The 23,101-nt window shown below is 31.6% G+C and overlaps 3 protein-coding genes across 3 annotated transcripts in view; 2 read left to right on the forward strand and 1 right to left on the reverse strand.

Annotated features, from left to right (window-relative positions):
• LOC142333860 (uncharacterized) overlaps positions 1-13,269 on the forward strand; it is a 69,224-nt gene extending 55,955 nt beyond the window's left edge. Inside the window, exon 8 of the transcript XR_012758726.1 lies at positions 12,895-13,269. The gene's annotated coding sequence lies outside the window, so the exon portion shown is untranslated. The remainder of the gene's footprint in view (positions 1-12,894) is intronic.
• LOC142333597 (general transcription factor II-I repeat domain-containing protein 2-like) lies at positions 10,905-21,353 on the reverse strand. The gene is made up of 3 exons (XM_075380919.1): positions 21,120-21,353; positions 20,536-20,880; positions 10,905-10,964 (listed from the first exon to the last, which is right to left on the reverse strand). The coding sequence occupies exons 1-3, from the start codon at positions 21,351-21,353 to the stop codon at positions 10,905-10,907; spliced, it is 639 nt and encodes a 212-aa protein (XP_075237034.1).
• Positions 16,172-23,101, forward strand: part of LOC142333912 (uncharacterized) — a 30,316-nt gene continuing 23,386 nt past the window's right edge. Inside the window, exon 1 of the mRNA XM_075381523.1 lies at positions 16,172-16,458. The gene's annotated coding sequence lies outside the window, so the exon portion shown is untranslated. The remainder of the gene's footprint in view (positions 16,459-23,101) is intronic.

The following is a 23,101-nucleotide window of genomic DNA, read 5'->3' on the forward strand; positions in this document are numbered from 1 at the left end:
TTGTCTGTAGTAGAGTGGCTTTCTTTCTGGGGGTTGCATTTGATTCACCATACACAAAGAAAATCTTTGATGGATCATTTTTGGGTTACCGATTTTTTAAGATGTTAATAATTTTGATTTAATTCAGGTAGTTATAAACTGAAAATTTTATTACATTTTATTGTAAAAATATTATTAGAAGTTCAACTATTTGTGTTCCAGAAGCATGTTATTTCTATTTAAGTGAATTTAAATCTAGTACAACATGCAGAATAACTTGTCCATAGTAATATTAGCAGTTATTGCTACAAATAGTAATTAATCTATTTAATATTAATTAAATGATAGTGAGTGTGTGTAATTATATTGATTTTGTTTTATAATTGAGAAATTGACTTTTTTTAATTTGTGTTTCTTAAATTCTTGATTTTTCCAATTTCATCTCTGATAACAATTTTTGTTATGGAAATTTTGATTAATATTTCTGAGAGAATAAGTTTTTCTTGTAGTGATTTCAAGTCAGAAAAACATTTGCCTAATTTGTATGAAGTACTTTTTTATTACCAACGCTTTATATTCAGCACGACTTTGTTAGTACACCGAACAAAAAAGGTTTTTCAAGATGAGCCTTCCACAGCTTTTGTAATTTTTTTTGAACTAATCTTTTTTTCTAATGGTTCAATTATATTTGTGTTTTATTTTAGAGCCTCATTAATAATAGCACACTTTTTTTTTAGTAAATATTCATATGGAAGATAATGTTCTACCTGTGTTCTGTTCTGTTTTGGAAATCTGTTGTAATCGTATTTTGATATAAAGTATTTAAAAACATTTTTGAACTGATAATTATAAATTTAAAGATAAGTTTAAACATTAATTAGAAATGAGATTTTATTGACGTCTGAAAGCCACATATGTAATAGAATTAGATGGTTTTATATCAGTATGGATACCACTTTTGAGCAAAAAGATTAAGTGCTTACATCTAGATACCACTTGTGGAGAAAGATGCACATACTACTCAGGAGAAGATTAAGAATGTTATTTTTAATTTGTGTTTATTAGTCATGGCATTATATCAGATAAATTAATATGATTGTAGTAATAACTTGTGAACATTTTATACAAGTTAATGTTTTTAAAAATTTAAGGATTACGTTGAGCATGATTAGAAATGCAATCAGACTACTATAAATTATTTTTGTTTGTTAATTAATGGGTTAGAAAATTGAAATATCCATATTTTAAATAATTTTACTTATTTTATTAGTATTCATTTTTGCCTTTAAGGACAGTGTTTGAACTTGATTTTTAAATGATTATGTGATCCTAAGTTATTTTTTCCTTCTTTTTCTCTTCCAAAAATCTCTTTATTCTTTGACTGTTTCTCATTAACTTTGTTCCTGTTTTCTTTTTTCTTTCACTCGAAATCTCATGTTCATAATTTTGTTTCTAACTTTAACTCTTTCATCTATCCTTTCCTTGTTTATCACTACTTGTCTTAGGTCCTGTCCTACTTCGCGGTGTCAATTGGTTTTTTCCTGATCGAGCCGTTCACATCATCAAAGATCTTCTTGGTGAATCTGTTGTGTTCATTCGCTGTATGTGGCCCGTAGAATGTAAGTCCGCACTTTCTGATCAAAGTTAAGACCCCAATCAGGATCGACCACACATTGAACACCAAAGTAACCCTTTTCTGCGACGTATTGAAGGTGCTTCTTAAACTACATTTGAGAAGTCTCATCTAGAAACACTCCAAGGTACTTTTGAACCTGAACATACTTTATACACTGGCCTGTCATAGTAATAGGAACTCACCGACTCACTGCCAAACGGCCTTTGAGGAGTATCATCGTGGTCTTCTCCAGGGTGAATGTTATCTTATGTTGATGGGTTGACCATGTTAGAAATTGGGCCCTTTTCATTTTGTTGATTCTGTATGTTGCTTTCTAACTTAGGTTGTAAGTGATGAATTCTCCAAGATATTTAAATTGAGGAATTAAGTTAATGGAGGACCCTATTTATCATTAATCCCTATTTATAACATAGGGGTTTCATAGCATAATTACAGTTTTCTTGAGGGGTACTTGTAATCCTACTTGTAGGGCGACTTTTTTGGAGGCTATGAACCTGGGCAAGAACTTCTGTTTCCATGGCTGAGAGAGCCAAATAATCTGTAAACCCCAGGCAGTTTGTTCTAATTGGGGATTTTGCTCCCATTTTGATTTTAGAAGGGTTTTCTTTTTGCCAAATTTTCATGATGTAATTGAGGGCCACATTGAAAAGGAGTGGGGATAATCCGTCGCCCTGTCTGAGACCGATTTTCATTGTGAATGCTTTCAAAATTTCCCTCTGAATTTTAGTTTGGAATTCGTGTTGGTTAAAGTTAGTTCAATTATTTCTATTAATTTGGAATGAAGGTTGTATAATCTGAGGATTTTTAAAAGTGTGGGTCTATGGATGCTGTCATAAGCTTTTTTGAAGTCTATGAATGAGATAAAGAGTTGTTCATTTCTGAACCTGTAATATTCCATGATTAGTTTCAGGCTGAGAATTTGCCTGGGCAACTTCATGAGGGGCAAATTTCACCTTGGTATTATACAAGCTGTGGTTCCAGAGTTCTTAATCCCGTGGTAAATTATGAGAGAAAATTTTGTATGTGCAGTGTAGAAGAGTTATTACTCTGTAATTATCTGGGTTAATTTTTCCCCTTTTTTGAATAATGGATGGATTATTCTTGCGATAAAAGTGTTCAGGAATTTTCTCTGATCCACATTTTGACTAGGTGTTGATGGAGATTTATGTTGCTGATTTTCCTGCATTTTCCAAGACTAGATCATTGCTGCAAGCTTTGTAATTTTTATGTTCATTAATTGTGAGTGTTGAATCGTTGATGGTTGGAGGTTTTATTAGCTCTGGGGATGTTGAGATAAGTGTGTCAGTGTTTACTTGAAAAATTTCCAGTGGGTCATCATAGTTTAAATGTTTGTTGAAGGCTTGTGCCAGGAACTCTGTATTTTCTTGGTTATTATGGGTTACTTAACTGAATATATCTTTGTATTAATGGGAGGGTTCATATTATTTTATATCTGCCGAAAGTTTAGAAGTAATCTTGTAATTGCTTTTATTGAAATTTTTTTGACACTCGGGAAGGATGTTTTTAAGATGTTTTTATTTTGTTCGTCTGATGTTTTTATGGGTAACTTTGTTTTATTAGCTGTAAATTGGGCTCTTCTCACATTCGGGTTTTATGGTTTATCCAACTTTTCTGTTATAATTTTAATTTGTGATCAATTCTTTTAGAGTTTCAGTGTTGATGAATCCTTTTCCTGTGTCCCCTGTAGTAACACTTTTAATTAGTGTAGTTGGGTCAAATTTTCTTCTGTTTTTATTTGGAAGTTTTTTCTTTTTTACTGAGGTTAATTTTACTTTAATTTTTACAATGTATTAGTCTGATCCTGAGTCATTTCCCTGAGTACTTGGACATTGTGGATTTCATGATGAAATTTATCCATGCAGATGTGATCCGGCTGGCATTTGTCTCTTCTGAAGTCTGTATGTTTTCAGGTTTTTAATCTGTAAAGTTAATTTTTCCGTGGATAATTTTGTTTTGTTAATGTTTGATCCAAGAGATCCCAGAATGTTTGAATTTTTTCTCTGTCCTTTAGGATGTTATTTTTATGGTTGGTGGGAGCATGTGCATTATAGATTGTAGGTTTTATTTACTAATTTGAAAGTTAGGGTAGCGAGTCTGGGGATTGAGATTCAAATTAATACCAGTAATGGTGTCAATAATTCTGAAGTTTATTAGGAAACCCTTTCCAGATTGTGGGCAGTTTTTCATGGCTCACTTTCCTGGGTTTCCTTTATAAAATTGGTATCCTCAAGATTCTTTGGTCAAGAAGGGTTGTGGTCATTGTTCCTTATCTCTTGAAAGGCCATAAAATTTTGTGTTTGTCCATGTTGTCTAATGATTTATAATTATACAGTTTGACCAAGAAAGTTTATGTTGTATGTGGAGATGAATGATATTTGTTTGGATTTAATTTTTCTAAATTTTTACATGTGTAAAGGCTGTGTTTGGTTTTCAGACACTCCAATCCATCATAATCTTCTGAATGACAATCAACCAAATCTGAATGCTGTCTTTTCTACAATCTTTGGTGGGATTTGTTGCAAATGGTGGAATTTTTCTTCTAAAGACTTTTCATGATTGACTGTATAAGTTATCACCTTAAGGTGAACATAAATCCTCAAACTAAAATTCTGAATGTTATTCAGAATTGATAATGGACACTCTTCTCGAACACCTAAATCTATATATTTTATTTCTTTCCCATTGGCTATCTAAATACATGCCCTGTAGTACATACTGTGAATTACTTTTACTATGTAAAAAGAAATATTGAAGGTTGATTTCGATTTATTTAGTTCTTAAGTAAGAATTATCAAATTATTAAAGAATATCCAACCAGACAATTTGGAAGCTCAAATCCGAATTTTACTGAAAGATGTCAAAGATTTCTACCTTATTATACTTAATTAAAATATTTGTTTGTTTTTAATAAAACCTTTTTTTTTTTTCATTCATAAAGTGCATTATTTATAAGAAAGAGAAGAAGATACAGTGTAATAATGGAAGTTAATCCATATATTTTACTATGTAAAATATATGTTAATCCATATATATCCTTTTTAATCCATATATTTTATATTTTGAATCTTCTTTCTAAAGAAGTTTTATCAGTATAAAAATTTTTATATGTTATGAAAGTTTAAATTGTTGTTTTAACCTCAAACACCTCATATATCATCATTTCATCACAGGTTGGTGAGTGACCTGTTTCAGCTTTTTTCCAACATTTTGTAGGTCTGCCTTATCATGTCTGCCAACAGATGGGATTTATAATGTTAACAATGAAATACGCTATTATAAAAGTAAGTGGAAGCAGCATTGGAGCAAGTGCATGATAAAAGAATTTCTAAGTATTTTATTTTTTTATATGCAAAACTCTACGAATGTTCTCATTAATTCGTCATACTATCCATGCTTGTTACATCCCTCAAACTCCTCAAAAAGGACATTTCCATAGCCTGTATCCTACTCTCATCCTTACTTTTATGGATCCATACTTCACTGCCGTACAGAAGTGTTGGGACTACCATGACTTTATACAGTTTTAATTGGCTTTGGACACTCATCCTATTCTTGAGGTTCTTCCTAATAGAGCCACACATTGGTCTAAACCTGTTGATCTTCATTTTAACGACATTGCTATTGTAGGATATAGGATATGTAGCAGCCGAAATAGTCAAAGAAATGCATTGTTGACTACAATTATTGATCTTACAGGAGGCTCCCTTCCATATAAACCAAAAACCTTGGTTTTAGAAGCTGAGACTTGGCATTATACTGTTCTGCAACTTTACAAAGTTGTAAAATATTGTACTGTAACTCATCCTTGCTCTCAGCTAAGGTAGCCATATCATCTGCAAATAATAAACAATAAACATATATGTCACTAATTAAAATCCCTTTTGAAGCTTGTTCCTTCCACGAGTGGATCATGTCATTAAGATAAAGATTTAACAAAACAGGTGATAATGGACACCCTGTCGGACACCTAAATCTATACATCTTACTTCTTTCTAATTGGCTATCTGAATACATGTCCTGTAATACATACTACCGATTACTTTTACCATGTAAAAAGAAAGCCCGTTACAAGTCCACATTTCCCGCGACATTTCTCTATTAACTCAACCAAAAGCTTTAAACAGATCAACAAATACAATATACGTTTCAAACTTACATTCTCTTCTTTTTTCAATAATTTGTTGAAGGGAAAAGCATTATCCGTGCATGACCTACCTCTACAGAAGCCACTTGCATCAATTTTACCTCGACTATTGCAGTCACTCTTGAAGCTTTTATTTTAGAGTATCTTATAACTTGCACAGAGCAATGAAATCACATGATAGTTGTCTCACCCTTCTTAAAGATATGTCGGACCTCTTATGCAAAACAGTAAAAATAATAAAATGTATTGATTTAATGTATTTCATTTTTTGAATATGTGATGAACACATGCAAGCATATACACACATGCACAAGCATAAATAAATACATATGTACATATTTGTATGTAAATATGAGTGTGTATTTGGATATTCTTTTGAAGCTCTTTTTCATTCCACGAGCGGATCATGTCATTAAGATAAAGATTAACAAAACGTGATAATGGACACCTAAATTTATACATCTTAATGGCTTAAACATTTTTGTGAAAATTAAGTTTATATGCTCTTGGCCATGATTTAATCTTGCATTATATTTTATTTCATATTTAAGACCTGTGCGTTCCATCACCATTTGTCATATTCTCACTTGAATGTTATTTTATTAATCTTCATAACATGTGCTGAACGACTTTTGTGTTTTTTATAAATGTTATACATTTTAAAAATATATTTGACATTTTCTTCTGTAACAAGTTTACAGTTTTTTTTTATGCTGTCAGTCGTAGTTGAACAGCAGGAGATATGAAACTTTTAACTTTCAATTAGTGTATAAAATCTATGTAGGATGTAACAGATTTGTTTAGGATGTACAGTTAACATTGTAATTTAATGGTTCATATATTTTCTGGATAATATAAAAATCTCATTCATTTTAAACGATTGAGCTGAGTTAAAATTCACATTTTTATTAGTTCAATGTTTACTGCGTAACTCCATCCACTTATTTAAATACACTTAAAAGAAGATAAAAAATAATTCTTGAGAAAAGGAGTTAGGAAACCATGTATGATTTGATGGTAGAATACTTTAAAATCAAAGGGCATCCATTCAGATTCAGGCTACTGTTTGTAATTAATCGTGTCCAAATTATTAACACTGATAGTGATTTTATGTTAGTATGGCATTATCTAGTGGCTTCCAAATACTAATTTTGAAAGTTATTTTTTAAGAAAAATTGCTAGACAATTTTATTTATGAATATTCAATAAAATTAACAAATTTGTATAAAATCAATATTTTTTGGCAATTCTCTTCAACCATAAATTATTATTACAACTTTTTAATCATTATTAAACCGATTTTGTATATAATTAGAGTAATAATAATAATAACCAAAGTAGAATAATAAAGTAAGCTCTTTTTGCTTACCTCATTTAAAATAGGCATCATCAGCTGTGTTACTTAAAATGCATATAAAAATATATTATTCACTGGTGTGAATGAACTGTACTGTCCGATTATTAAGAACTGTTTTGAGTCGCATTAATTAGAAATGTCAACTTATTTTCAAATGTATAAAATAGTACATTTAAAATAGTACGTTTACAGTGTTCACAAGATCATAAATTCTGGCTCTTTAGTCATCAATTTGGTTTTAAATTGATTACTGTAAACTTTTTTTAATGTATTACTTTGTTATTGTTATAAATTTCCATTGTATTTAAATTATCTTCATAGTTTGTAGTAGTGTTTATTTTTCAATAAATGTTCTGTCATATTGGAAGATCTTTGCTACATTTTTTACAAGTTTTGAATTGAAATGTTTATTATATATGAACATATCTGTTTTAAGAAAATCTTAATTTTTATTGTATGTATATAAATATAATGATAAATGAATTTTTATTTAGTTTTTATTTTGATGAATTTATTAGTTAGGAATTTTTTTAGTTATAAATCAAAATTTATGTGGTTCATTATTAAGCTTCTTGTTTTCTGCAATTCTGTTATTATATTTGCAAAGGAAGTATTTCTTTTTTTTAGACTTCATTTATATATAATAGGTAATTTTTTATTTTTATTTTTCTTACGGCATACAAATATTAATATTTATATTATGTTAAATTATATGGATATAAAATTTTAGAAATGTAGGTGACAAAGAAGAACTCTTTAGTAATACAATTTATTATTAAATCCACTAATTTTGGTTAATATTTTTTAATTCAAATGGCAAATCTTTTTTTATAAAACGTCCTTAGTATTCCTTAAGAATTTTTTCAATAATTCTAATCATGTATTATGTAGTATTCTTTCATTATTGTTAATTGCAGCTATATTTTATTATGTATTGCTATTGTCAAAATTAACCTTCTTTTACATTACATTTTTGTAGTGTGCCTTTTATTCTAAGTGTTTGGTCAGTAAAATTTGATGATATGATTCTAAAATTAATCAGATCCCCAATTAACTAGATCTTTCATTGGCGGAAGAATTTATTTTCATTTCCCTTTTTTGTGTTTTTAAATTATGAAGTTTTTTCTTTTTTTTCATTATTATCTGTAGCTTTTGCACATCATTTCTTCAGAAAAAATTTTACATCACAGTTGCTCTTGCGTACCTTCCTTCACTCCATGCATAAGGCTCATATGTTACTAAAGAAGGATCAAGATAGAATTATAGAATCAATAAAAAATAGACAAAAAAGGGTTGTGTGTGTGTGAGACATTTTTTAAATATATAGAAATATAGTGAATGATTTTATATATATTATATAGAGAATTCAAAGTAAACCTAGTTTGAGTACATCAGATATTATTTTGAGAGATTAGGAATAAAGTACTTAAACTGAAATTAATAACAGGTAACAGATTTTCATTTGATTCTTAAGAACCTGTGTAGAATCATGTCTAATTTAATTATGTTCTTGGTTGAATTGCAATTTTCATAATTGTCTTTTATAATGTATATAGTTTTCATAATATTAGATCTGGTTTTTGTCTTCTGTTAGACACTTAAAAAATTCATAACCATCTAAGAACTTAGTAAATTTCTTAATGATAGCATAAAGAACATTTAAAGTGAACTTAATTAATTTTGTGATTTTTGAAGTAATTATTTATTAAAGTTTTAATTATACTTTTGTTAAATTATAATTAAAAATTAATAAGAAATAATAAAATAATTTAAACAGTTAAGTTTAGTAATAGTTAATAAAAAAGAAACAGTCATTCTTAATTATAACAGAAAAATCACAAAAAAAATGTTTTAATGCATTTTACATTAAACTTAGAAGAAAGCCCACAGATTGTTGTTAAAACCATTAAAAAAAATTCATAGTTTTCTTTAACTTCACTATCACAACAGACAGCTCAATTTTTGTTTCAAAACTTATAATAATGTTTAGTAGATAATGGAAGGAGAGGCTGTTGGACAACATATACCAATGACTAATGGACTTTCAGCAACTCTGTCTCTTTTAAGTTCTCTTTGAAATATAATAAGTTATTTAGTTATATAAGTTATAGTAATAGTAAGAATTAATTTTTAAAGGATATCCTTTTTCAAGTTTTTTTTTTCTTTTTTTTAAACTCCCCCAAGACGACCAGCCCACGCTAAAAAGCTTAACACAGTCGTCTCAGGGTTTCATGGCAGCGCAGTCTGCCCTCCCTAGCTCGTCCGAACTCGGACATCCCATCGGGGTTTCTCGTGCCTCCTTGAAAACATACTAATCACCTCTTCCGGTGATCAGAATTTTTCTCCACAGGAGACCCTTCCATTCTGATCAAGACACACATTTCGTCGTTTGCCCTTCACAATTACGTGTCCCCCCATGCACACCTCGAGGGTCCCCCATGCCATCATCGGGAAGCTCCGACCCACCCACTCTTGTGCGTGAGTAGGCCTTAACACCCTAGGCATAGAGGCTGCCTCCCTGGCCCCTACACGCATCAAGATGGACTTGTACCTGTCCTCGATCCCCCAAGCATTCCCATGACCCCTTACTTGTTGCACCATGCCTCCTTCGCCGTCAGCGGTAGAGCACCGCACACAATATCCCCCCTCCATGTCCATTGGTATATCCGGCAGCATAATCCAACAACAACATGAGCAGACACATAATATAATCATAAATTCCTAACCTAGCAAAGTACATTAACAACTACAAAAAAACAAAACACATTTCGACGCCTCTTTTGACATCGAGGGCCGTGTGCACGTCAAGGGGGTTCCTCCTGCCTCTTCGCTGTTAGAACGAGACGAGCCACTCTCTCTACCTCCCTCCATCTATTCTCCCTCTGGAGCATGTGTCTGACGACGTTATCTGGTGTTAAGGCCACCGGAATCTGACGTCTCTCGCTCTCCCACCTGACACAGTCGAACCAGGTGTGTTCGGCTGTGTCAGGTGTCGCACAGTACCTGCAACCCGCCGTTCTCCTCCTCTTGAAGCGATGCAGATAGCTATCAAAGTTCCCATGGCCCGAAAGTAGTTGAGTGAGGCAATATCCAACTTCACCATGCTTACGTCCCACCCAAGCACTCACGTCCGGAATCAGACGCATAGTCCACCGTCCTACCTGGCTCGCCTCCCACCGTTGCTGCCAGATGACCATGATCTGCGCCCTTGCATTCTCTTTGTTTACGCCTTCAAACCGCAAGCATCGTTCCTCAACCAATAGGTCTATTGGCGGCGTTCCCGCAATGATCCCTTTTCAAGTTACACCCAGCATATCTACCAGTCAACCAATTAACTTTGTCATTGTTAACTGTTTTTTACATATCCATACAGATTACTTGAAATATTGGTTTTGTTTCTTTGTTGATTGTATTATATTTACCTAGTGCTGTAAAATAAATGTTGCTTTCTTTTCTGCTCTTCCTCTCAATCATACCAGTCTGGGAAGTTGAATAAAAAAGAATGGCTTGGTACATAATTATTACTTTAGTTGCTAGATCAACATCTTAGAGTAGTTTCAAAAAAGTAAAGGCCATATTTATGTTTACATTCTGATCTGAACATGAATGAGAATAAATAATAGTATTTTTGTAATTCTTTGCATATTCCCACCGATGATTCTGCTTACAAGCATTACATTCTTGGGACTCTACTTTCTTCTGTCTCATATCTCAAATTTATATATACTCTATTGAATTATCAAAGGTAAGTATTCCAAAAATTATATTTAAAATTCCTTTTTGTAACGGGCAACAGATATTGTTAACTTTGGAAAAAGTAATGCCATCTGTAAATCAAAATGTACAGTCATAAGCATTTTCAGATATGGATTTAACATCATCATTCAAGGACTGCCTCTTTCTTTAACATGAAGATGAAGCTCTTTTTTCTTTTTTAACCGAGCATTTGTGCTTTTGTCTTTGTTTAATTGAATCTTCATATTAATTACATCATATTTTGTACATGTTTCTTTTAATTATCATAACTTTAAAATTAAGGTGAATTCAAACCTAGTATTTTAAATCCTAAAATACCAGATTAAATGAAGTTAAAAATACAGTAAAATACATTGAAATAATTCTTCTCTTTCACTAGCTTTATTCTTAGCTCTCTGTATTTGTCACTGTGAAATGTGTAAGATTTTTAATATTTGAGTTTGGAAATATATATATATATTACTTTTCCATCTATATAGTATAAAGCAGCAATAGCGAAGCTATAGCTATGTAGAAGGGAAAGTATGATGCAGTCAAATTTGAGCATATTTGATTTTCACCAAATCTTGATGAATTGACTCCTAAGAACCCCAGAAAACCGAAAAAACGGCATCAAAATTTCCCTGACAAAATATGAGTACATGTGTATGTTTGTTGGCTTCTAAATCACCTTATATCTTCCAGAACTACTGACTGATTTTCACCACACTTGGCTATAATATTTTTATAGCCAAGAGGCATTGATGCTGTTAAATTTTCAATTCAAAAGGTCAGGGGATAGGGAATATGAAATCGCCTCCAGATTTTGCATAATGAAGGTTATATATATTTTTTTAATTTTGTGAATATTAATAAACAACTTCTGTAAAAAAATTTTGTTAAATTTCACCTCCACCCCTAAAAATGGTTTTAATTTTGAAGGGTTATAGAAGGCAGTACAAGAGGTGATATCCATTGCTTTTTTTTTTAAATATTTTTGTAAACATCTAGGTAAAGGTTTTTTGCTAAATTGCACCCCCACTTTAAAAAATAGTAATAATTTTGAAACGATGTAGAAGGCGGTACAGTGGTTCATTGCAGTTTTTCTATTACCATACCCTTTGGATCCACAAATTTGTTCCCCATCAAAGTGAGGTCTTAACCCAGCCACCCTTCCCCCTTTCACACCCCATATCCCACAGTGGCCAGACCACTGCTGTGGTCATCTGCTTTGTTGTATTGTCATGGGTGAGTGGTGAAATTAAATAAATGAATAATATTTAAAGTGGCTGCTAGTACCGCCACACCTGCGTGAATGAAATACGGTATGCATGCGCACTTTAGTTAAAATCATTGAATTAAATAAACAAAAATTTTATATTTAAATAAAATTATAAATAAATAAAGTTGTAAATGCAAGCTGTACATCAGAAAAAAGCCGCGTGACTGGAAAGTACTACCACTGTGTTGCCAGCTTTTTTTATTTATATTACTTTTTGTGTATAACTGTAACAAGGAAAAGATTTTATGTCTGTAACATAAAATGTCTTTTTCATAAGAAAATTGAGGTTTTTCTCTATTATCAGTGACTACAAAGACTTCTAGTTTATTAATACACCTATTCAACTTAGGCTAATTTAAAAAAACATTTTTTTACCCCTTGTCTTTCACTACCATTACTAATATAATGTTGAAACATAAGACATTACAAAACCCCCTTCCTCCTGAGGGTATATAATCTTTCCAGTTTTTTAAGTTTTAACTGAACCTTGCAAAAATATTTTTTGTTTAGAAAAGTCTTCTTGTGCAAAATGAGTAACAGAAATTTTCTAATGTTGTTTATAAGGAAAACTTTTAAGTGCTTTTGTTAGATCATTTATTATCAAACTGCAACACATGTATTTAAAAATATAAAATCTTTGTTTATAATAAATATTTATTTTTTGAAAAAATTCTTTTGCATATTTTTCTTCATTTTGAAGTGGTTTGCTAACTGTCATTTTCTGCTTCATCATTTTACAGGATTTCTGAAACAGTATAAATGAATCCTGCAAAGTACATTTGGATGGAAAATAAAATTTAGTTACATAATATAATGGGAAATTAGGTGAAATAATATTCCTACATATGTTTGGAAGAGTTCAAGGTTGTAAAAATTGGAGAACAATTTGTTGTTAAATTGCTTAGAGTGGTGTTGGTTGCATTACTTAACTGTTATGTATTAGCCACCTGTTTTATCCATGTTTTTCCCAGAATTTTTTTATGGATTTGGTGAGTTTTGAATCAACAACCATCTACGCAAGCTGAGCATATACTTTATGTATGCAATGTAACTGGCATCAGTAACTGATACCAGTTTTTTCTATACAGTAAATACTCATATAGTTACTGATCGTGCTAGCTCGTCTGCAAAGAATTAAGTTTCTAAATAAAGTTACATTTTAAATTAAAATGAAATATTTTTGGTATTGAAATTGTCATTTTATATAATTTGTGTATTCAACAAACTTGATTGGAAATAAAAGGATAAAAACTTGATTGGAAATAAAAAGTAGTTGTTCAAAAAATGCGTATTCAGTAGTTCTTGTTTTATAATTCATTAAAATAATAATAATAATAATAGATTGAATAATTTTACTTGGTGAAAAACAGTTTAATCAGAAAGTAAAAATTGAATTCATATAATACTTTATTTATTGAACTTAACTGAATTAAATAATTATTCTTTGTAAGAAGCAGTCTTTTTTCAAGAAAATATAGAATTTTTACAATATTAATTCTTCACTAACTCAGTGTATATATGGAATAATAATGATGTGTACATGATGTGGTAGGTGATTCATGAAGAATGTAACAAACATTTAGGACATGTTTTACTGGTGAAAATTAGATGAAAGTTCATAAAAATGTAGGTTGGGAAATGCTTTGTTAGTGAGTTTTAGCTGGTAAAGATTTTCCCCTGATTTATGGGCCTTTAGTAAAATTAAGCCAGATTGTAAGGACCCAAATAAAGGGGCAAATTGAAATTTACTTGGGTACCCAAATTTAGGATACGTGTAAAATTTAAATTCTTATGCATCACTACATATATTGTCATTCAACAGCTTTTATGAATAAGCTACGTCTTGGTGAATTGATGGTAATTACATGCAGGATATTGGAAATAGTTGAAAGTCTCCCATTTGAATTGCATTTTAAAGCCTTTAATGAGACCTGCAGACTGGAATAACTCATTGTCATACAGAAGAAACATCCTGAACTGAGCTCTTTATTGAAGATCAAGTTTTTCTAAATATTTTATAGTAAACTATTTTTTGATGTTATTGTCTTACCAGATTCCATCTGTCAGGAAAATTCTCTTCCATTACCAAAACATATGTCAAAAATTTATTGTTTGACAGTGCCTGCTTTTTAATTTTATGTACATCTTTGTGCCATTTTTAAATCACTCATACCATTCTCTCACAATGCTGTCTCTCATTATTTCTTTACTATTTTATACATACTTTATGATATTGCTTTCATCTCTTTATGATATTGCTTCCTTCCATTTGGGAATAAAAATCAAACCGTTTATCTGTTGGCAAGAAACATTAATAGGTCCATGTTTACCAGTTTTTCAAACCTATGTACAATAAGGTTCAAAAATTGCTTACATTAAAAAATTTTAGAGTCCATTTTCTTCAAAGGAGTTTCTTTTAGCAGTTGCACACGTTTGAAAATTTCTATATAATCGTGGAAACATTCCTAGCACTAATTTTGAGAGGGCATTCTTAGCAGCTATCACATTTATCAACATGTTAACTTTCTTTTATCTTTTCACCTTCATTGAATTTTTTAAGCAAGGAAATAAGTGAAAATCAGCTGGTGTCAAGTTGGGAGAGTATGGTGGGTACTCCAGCGTTTGTTATATTGGACTGAGCCAGATTCTTTTTGACAAGCTTGGTTCAATGTGCAGTGCATCATCATACAAAAGAATCTAAATTTTTCTGTGTTTCTGTAAAGCTGCAGCTGGAATGGCACACTACAACTAAGGGAAGAAGATCGTTGTATAAGTTTATACAGGATATGGGGGATGGTATGCCTCAAGCTCGTTTTTAAGGGTAACGGGTGCCCTGGTCCTCACCAACCATGTTAATTTAAATCAATATCTGTTTCGGTTGCTTCTGGTAGCTGATGAGCTATACGTCTGTGTGGAGGTCCAGTTAAATGAACACCTGATGTTTGACTGCCCTGCTCGTAGGAGGGGTTGGCAGAGACCTGGCCACCCTGGAACTTAATGGTCAAGCGGAAAATTGGCCACTCACAAGCGGCGAGTCAATGTGGCGAGAGTCGCATTGTCGGACCGTGTGTAAGTTCCTTGATGCGGTTGGTACGTTGAACCGACATCAGTAGTTTACCTAAGGGAAAAGACTCCTACCGCTCTTTTGTGTGAAGCTACCCTAGAGATATATATATCTGACCACAAGCCATTTAAGGTTCCAAGCGATTTAATATAGTAGACAGGTGGCATTCATCGACCTAGGCGTGGCAACGAATTGCTGTCTAGACGAAGTAAATTTTAATTTATGGATCTCATATATTTTTGGTAGTTGGGGTGCGCCTACCCATTTTTGTAAATATATGACAAGTGAGCGGTTGAAACACGTAAGCCGGTGGTGTATGGCACCACGCTTAGTCCGCTCACGCTGTTTGGTAAGTTGTAGGAGCTAGTTAGAACACTGGTCGCTAAACTATTTTGTGGCACAGACATTAGGTCATATGCTTTAGGGTGACCGAATGGGGTGGTGGCGGGAGAAATATAGTTGTTTACGAGTTTTTTGGTTTGCTTGGTAACTAACAATTACGGAAACAATTATTTGCTTGTGTGTCGTACCTAATAAACAACATAGAAAGATAATTATAAAACTGAATCCAGTTTTTTAAATAGTTACATAACATTATTACCGTCCAGCAAAGACAAAGAGTAGATATAATTAAACACATCGTTTAGAATAAAATACGTTGTTCTAAATATTTAAGCAGATAAATAGAAACTGAGGGAATATTAATGTGAGTGAATGATCCATTTGTAATTAATTTTACACAATGATGAATAAAGCCGGTCTCATCTTTGTTGCGTATGGGTGCGCCTTATTTAATACTTACTTTTCCCGACTAACTAATATTAGTAGAAGAATTAAGTATTCGGCTAAGTCAGCTTCTTACGACTACTTCGACTAATATTAATCGTAGTAATCGATTATAAAAGTTAATCGCCGACGAATTAGTAGATTAAAAAATTTAGTCTATCGTCTCATTCCTTTTCTGTTTAGTCTCCGGAATCACTGTAAGATATTACTTTAGAAGGTGATATGTGTGAATGTAAATGAAAACATTTATTTATTAATTCTGATGTGCATTATCTATATCTATATATATAATTTTTTTTTCTTCCAAATTCATCGTGCATTGAAGTATATAATTGCATGTGTTGGCATCATTGATCACACCTACTATTTCTGTGGAAGGATTGTGACAGAAAGATATATATTTCAATTACTTCCCTATATTTTCGTTGGTGTAATCAATTGTTTATCTCACTAAGTAAGTAATTTCTATTCTAATCTAATCTATTTCTATCTATTCTAATATAATTAGAATTTAAATTTGATTTATTTTTTGTATAGATAAATCGATAGTGTGGGCGTAATTATGTGATGTAAATTCATTTTACGTAAATATTAATACATTGCCTCTCGTTGTTCATAGTTCAAGCTCACAGGATTTTATAATTTATATTAATTTTTAATACAGATGAGAATCTGCATTCCTTTAAGCTGATGATAATCGTTTTGTGAACGTATCTGCTGCCTGTTTTTCAGACAATGAAGCTTCCCCACATAATGGTCGTATCTAGTTTCTATATGTTTTGTATTTATTGTGGAACACAGAGTTTTTTTTTGTAACTTGGCACTCTGATTAATGGCTTTGAATTAACATCAAGTGCACAAACTTCCTTTAACTAGATGTCAAGCCAAACCAACCATTTGGTTGTCTCTATTGCAGCAACATTCAGCTTTCATAGATGAGAGTGATGCTCATTTCTGCAATTTACATTACCACACAACTGGTCTGCCACATTATTTAACCCTTTGAGGCCCGAAAATTTTTTGGAGATTGTTAAAAAGATATTATATGCTTATATTATTGTTGGTAAAAAAACTGTACAGTGTCTAAAGCAGTAAATTTCATGATTTTTGACTAGAAATTGATAAATTTTAGTCAAATTTGAAAAATTAAGTTTTTTTAGAACTGTCAGTACACAAATCACTATCCGATTAAATATTCCTAAGATCCTGATCAATCTTAATCTTGTGTTTGAAATTCACTCCCCATATTATGTATTATAGCAACTCGTCCATAAATATTGTCGGAAAAAACTAAACACTAAGATGAAATAAATATAATATTACAATTTGAACGTCACAACAGCTAAACTCACTAAAAATCAGAAACAATGATAAACGCACAGTGTTCTCTGTTTATCTATATACTATGCCACAATCCAATAAATACAGTATTGTAATGTAAATAAAATAAAGCTTCCTTTTCATTCTGAACAAACTATGATTTCACGGTCAACTCAATACAATAACAAACAAACAATGCTTGTATATTACACAACAAACATGATTAAATGTTCCATAAAAATAAGAGCATAAACAGTTGTTAAGTTCAAAGTAATTATTTTTCTTTACCATCCGAATATTAATTGCGATGTTATGTTTGATTTTAAACAATAACAAATGAAACCTCTATCAAGTGGACTGTCGTGACATCCAAACATGTTATCAGTACAAACATAATTTTGATACTGACGAAATTTCATCAGTTCATCTTTCTCGCTCAAAATGAGATTGACAAAAAATCAGCTGTTGGTCTTTTTAGCGTAAAACTGAACCTGATGAAAAACTGTGAAGTGGTCTTTAAAGAAAGGAGAGTTCCACTTGTTGATCTTGGAGTCACTTTGTCACTAACATAGTTTGCATCACTGTGTCCCTCAATTTTCTACTGGTTGTTTTACTATATCTAATGCCATCTTCAGAAGTAATTTCAAATATATGAAAATTCTTTTTACCAAATTAAAATGGTCCTTTATTGCCTGACTGTGCTGTAGATGCAATATTCAAGGCAAAACTTAAGTCTGGAGTTGTGCCTGAAGCTAAATAATTTAAGTTTCCAACCACTACCCTGTATTGTCCACCGTTTGAGATTAGAGGAGAGTTTCCAGGTTTACAACCAAATTCAAGTGGTAAAAGTAATGGTTTACAGTTGTAAATGGTTATTACTTTTTATATTTTTGTAAAATTATCTTTGCATGGTCATATCTTTTGCATAACTTATCTATCTCTATAAATGTTTCCGTTAAAGTAATCTTTATTCGAAGATAATTTTACTCTTCATGTGGTTATAATTTAAATTCAGAATTTAACTTTGTTATTATGCTCATGATCTTTGAAGAAGGACTTATAGTAAGAATGTTATCAACATAAAAAACACAATTTCTTGATGTGATGCATGCAAGGATCATTCTTGGTTTCTTCTAGACCGCACTGTTATAAGAAGTACATTATGTATATATACCAACACTTTGAAGCTTGTTTAAGGCCGTAACAACTTTTTCATGGTTTGCATACATTTTTGTTCAATCTCATATCCTTGAGGTTATCGCATGAGTACATTTTTGTTTAGTTGCCCATTGAGAAAAGTTGTCTTTACATGAAACAGCATTATGTTCCATTGTTTTTCCAAGGAGTAAGCAAAACGTTTTCTGGATGTTGGCTATAGCCCTTAGCGATGAGTCTTGCTTTATACTTAATGGTGTCATCCAAATCAGTTTTAACAGTAAACACTTATCCACCCTTGGCAATCTGGACGCTTCTGTAGCTGCCATGTTTGATTCTGATGAAGAGAATTTATTTCTTTATCTATCGCTTCATTTCATTCAGATGCTATGACATTCTATATAGCAGAGGTGGCCAACTTTTCTGTATATAAGATCAACTTTTTATCTTAAAAGTGTGTCGTGATCGACTTGTCATAGGCGTAGTCTAAAAGTGAAGAAGTGGTGTGAAATGCATACTATGTTTATACACTGTGTTTCAGTATAAGGTGCATTCCAGCGAGGTATGGGTAGATAAGTAAAATATATTATTTTTTAATTCACTTATTAAGTTTTCGAGATATAGGCTCACGAAAAAAATAAATTTCCAGTCCCAAATTTGATAGCAACATTCCGTACATGCAGTACCTAAAAAATTCGATTTTCCGACACTTTTTCAAGATAGATTTTTACTAACTTAAAATACAATTAAATTTTTTTATCAACTGCAATGTATAAGTTGTACTATTTGTTCGTAAATATGCAAAAGTTGTTATAAAAATGCACAGTATGGCTGAACATTTGATTTCACTTTTGCGTTTTTTGGGGCCAGGAAAATTTATAATGAAAGAATAATATGACTTACTTTTTGCTAATCTATCAATAGCTCTCATAGTACACGTACTGAAATATAGATATACAACTTATCTATCTACGTAAAAAACAACAACAATAATTATTTAAAGGGCCAAAAAACTCACGTCCAGGGGAATTAAAAGAACATGGATAATTATTAACAATATTTATTAATTCAAAGTAGCTACAGATAAAGACAGATTTAGAATTTACTTTGTTGCCTTAACATTAATGGGAAGACTGAGTTTGCATGTCTCTAACCAAGGAATCATAATTAGGTTATATCCTGACAAAGATTATAATAATGAATCTTCAGTATGGGAATCAGTGAGGATAGAACATTGTTTAGTCTTCGTTAGCTTCAAGTATGAAAATGCCGATTCGCATAGGTATGTAGATCCGAAACAAGAATAGATATATTCGTTACATTTGGTGATACTGGGATATTTTTCTCGGTTGACATATTTCCAAAAATCTTCTTCAAATTTTTTGGTTTGTAAGATTAAGTCAGTTTGTAAAATTATAATTTAATTTTCTAATGCCTTTTGATTCATATGAAATATGTCTGAAATTTTTTTGCTAATGCGTTTAACACTTAAATCTTTTTTAAATGGAAAAGATATAAATTCTACAATTTCTTTAATTTTTCAAAATCCTGGAATTTTACCTCCAAATCTTCAATTACTTTTTGGATTTCCACAACGTATTTGTCAATCTTATAATTAATATTTTTATGTTTTTGTAAGTTATCTGCCATATTTGGAAAATGATTCAGATTATTTTGTTGCAGATCTTCTATTAGCAAAATAAATTTTGTTTTATATGCATCTATGCAGCTTATCATATCAATTACTGTTTTATTTTTACCTTGTAATTCTAAATTTAAATGACTTAAATTGAAGTAAAATCTGTAAGAAATGCTAAGTCACTAAGCCAAGTTTCATCATTTAAATTTTCACAGTTTCCATCTTCTTTGTGAAGAAAATCTAAATTTCAGACAATAAATCACGAAATCGCTGCAGAAATTTACCTCTGCTTAGCCATCCGACATCGGTATGTAGTAATAATTCAAGTTGGCCTTCATCGAGCTGCAGTTGGAAGAGATGCCTTTTGAGGAAAAATTCCTCGAATTGAATTAACAATTTTAAATGCTATGTCATTACCTCTTTTGTGTTTAGTCTCTTGCTAGCTAACACTTGCTGGTGAATTATGCAGTGATAGCTCAAAAAGGCTGGGAATTCATCTTCATTTTGACATAGGGCTATAAATCCTATTCTGCAACCTATCATTGCAGCTGCGCCATCCGTTGTTATTGAGACTAATTTAAAAAGCGGTACTTTCAAATCATTGAGCAAGTTTTTAAAGGCTTTGAATATGTCTACACCTCTAGTCCTTTCCTTCAAAGAAATCATACCCAACAATTCTTCTTTATATGTAAAATCCTTAAAAACCATACGAACGAAAACAAGTAATTGTGCTGTATCACTTATATCTGTCGATTCATCACACTGAAGGGAAAAACAAGAACTATTAATATCATTATATAACTGCTATTTTACATTCCCACTCATCATTTCAATTCGTCGCATCACTGTGTTTCGAGACAATTGTACATTTTGAATTGCAGCAACAATTTTACTCTTGTTCTAAAATCATTAAAAAGTGAATCTGACACTTCCAAAAAAATTTCCTTTACAAATTCACCGTCGAAAAATGGCTTACATTTTTTTGCTAAGAGATAGCTTACTTTGAATGATGTAGTAGTTACTGCTTGTGACTTCAACCTTGGCTTTTTAAAAATGCTTTGTTGATTTGTTAAGTGAGTTTCAAGATCCCTAACTTTATGTTTTCTCAGTTCAGAATTTGGTGGATAATCTGTTTTATACTTATGTAAAGCTAAAAAATGTCTCTCCAGATTACCCTTTTTAGCAATGGCTACCGAGGTAAGGCATATTAAACAACAACATTTATCATTCACCATTGTAACAAAGTAATAGAGTTCATTGAAGTGATAAGTTTTCAATTTTTTCGGTTTACTACTCATGTCAATGGGTATACTAGAATGCAAAGAAATATGACAATTTAAAGAATAAATATTGAATTAAATATTTTCCTAGAAAATTCAAAAACTCATGATCTGCGGTAATTATCTCCGTTACATTAAGAGAAATAATAACAATACTTCATGTTACGATCGGGGACAGCAGTGCAAGTATATTAAAATCTAATATAGATATATTCAAGTTTACAGGAAGTATATTAAGGTTACAATATATTTATTACGGTTTACAATACCGACTTCGTAATTTAAATAGAATTATTGTTATTCCTAATATATTTGTAATACTGTCCCTTATTTTTCTCTCAGTGTAATGACCGCAATTTAGAGATCTGTTGCCGAGGATGCTCACTTATCAGGTAATTAGATAGGTAAGAAAAGCAATTTAATTTAAAACAAAGAAAAGGTACTTACATTTTAATTGAAACTCAACGTGGTCACTGAGGATAAATAATAATACTGTTAATACAAACGAAAAGAAGCTGCCGTATGACAATACCAAATATTCAAGCTAACTGGCTGTGTTCTTCGATGAGTCGAGTCGTAACTATTGCGTTCACGCATTGCGTCCGGTGACAAGTGTAACACATAAGTCAAAATGTATTGTGTCGGGTGGGCGGAGATTGCAGTGTCAGGCTGACAGAATTCTAGGAATTTATGACCTTCGCAAATTCCCAGAATGTATTAAACTATTGCTAGAAAGTTTTGTCTTCTACAATCGCTTCAAAATCCATGGAATTCCACCCTAGACATTGCGAGCGATCCACGATTGACCAAAATTGGCCTCGCGATCGACTTGTTGGCCACCCCTGCTATGTACCCTCTTTATAATTTGAAAGTGTTTCTTGAAAAAGAGAAACGGTATCCTTTTTGATAACTGGAAGGTTTTGGTAGTTATCCTCATTATTATCTGTTGCTACTGCATGTGAAATTAAATTTTCATCTGTTGTTTCTTCTTTAGAAATCAAATTATTTCCTGGTCATTTTGGGTTTTTCAGTAAGGTCTTTACTCGGTATATAAGAAAAATTATGAGTTAGATTCTTAAAATGTTGCCGGTCTGAACTTAATGTCCCAGCAGACAATTTCTTGCTTGTCCAGAAAATAAACTATAACTACAATCTACATATGCAACGATTTACCGTTTCATTCATATATCCACATTATACACATTTCCTTTTTTTCTGGTCTGGAATCCAACCAAAACACTCAGTTCCAAACATTCTCAGATGATTGATATTTATTTATTTATTTCACTTTTCAGAAACAATTTAACAGAGGTCATTCCTTTCACTTTTGTTGATGCTATACTATTTAATGTGTATTAAGCAGAAAAGACTGCTTCATACTTCATCCCTGAGCGATTTGGGTTAGCGGATGCAGAATGTAACCAAAATCTTGCCATATCAGAAATGATTCTGTTTTATCTCCCAGTTATTCCAGATTGCTGTGTAGTATAAGAAGATGCCTTCATAGAATGTTAGACCTATTTCTTGAGTGTATTTCTGAACAGTTGCATTATCAAATTCCTTGCCACTGTCAGTGCGAAGCACTTTCAGTTCATCTAGTTTGAGTTTTTTTGAAACTTGTATAATCATATGTAAAAACTAAACAATGTTTGTGACCGTAAATGTCATTTACTTCCTTGGAAACACAGGCATCATACACCAGT

Source organism: Lycorma delicatula, chromosome 13 (genome assembly GCF_047948215.1).
Source record: "Lycorma delicatula isolate Av1 chromosome 13, ASM4794821v1, whole genome shotgun sequence".
Taxonomy (NCBI): domain Eukaryota; kingdom Metazoa; phylum Arthropoda; class Insecta; order Hemiptera; family Fulgoridae; genus Lycorma; species Lycorma delicatula.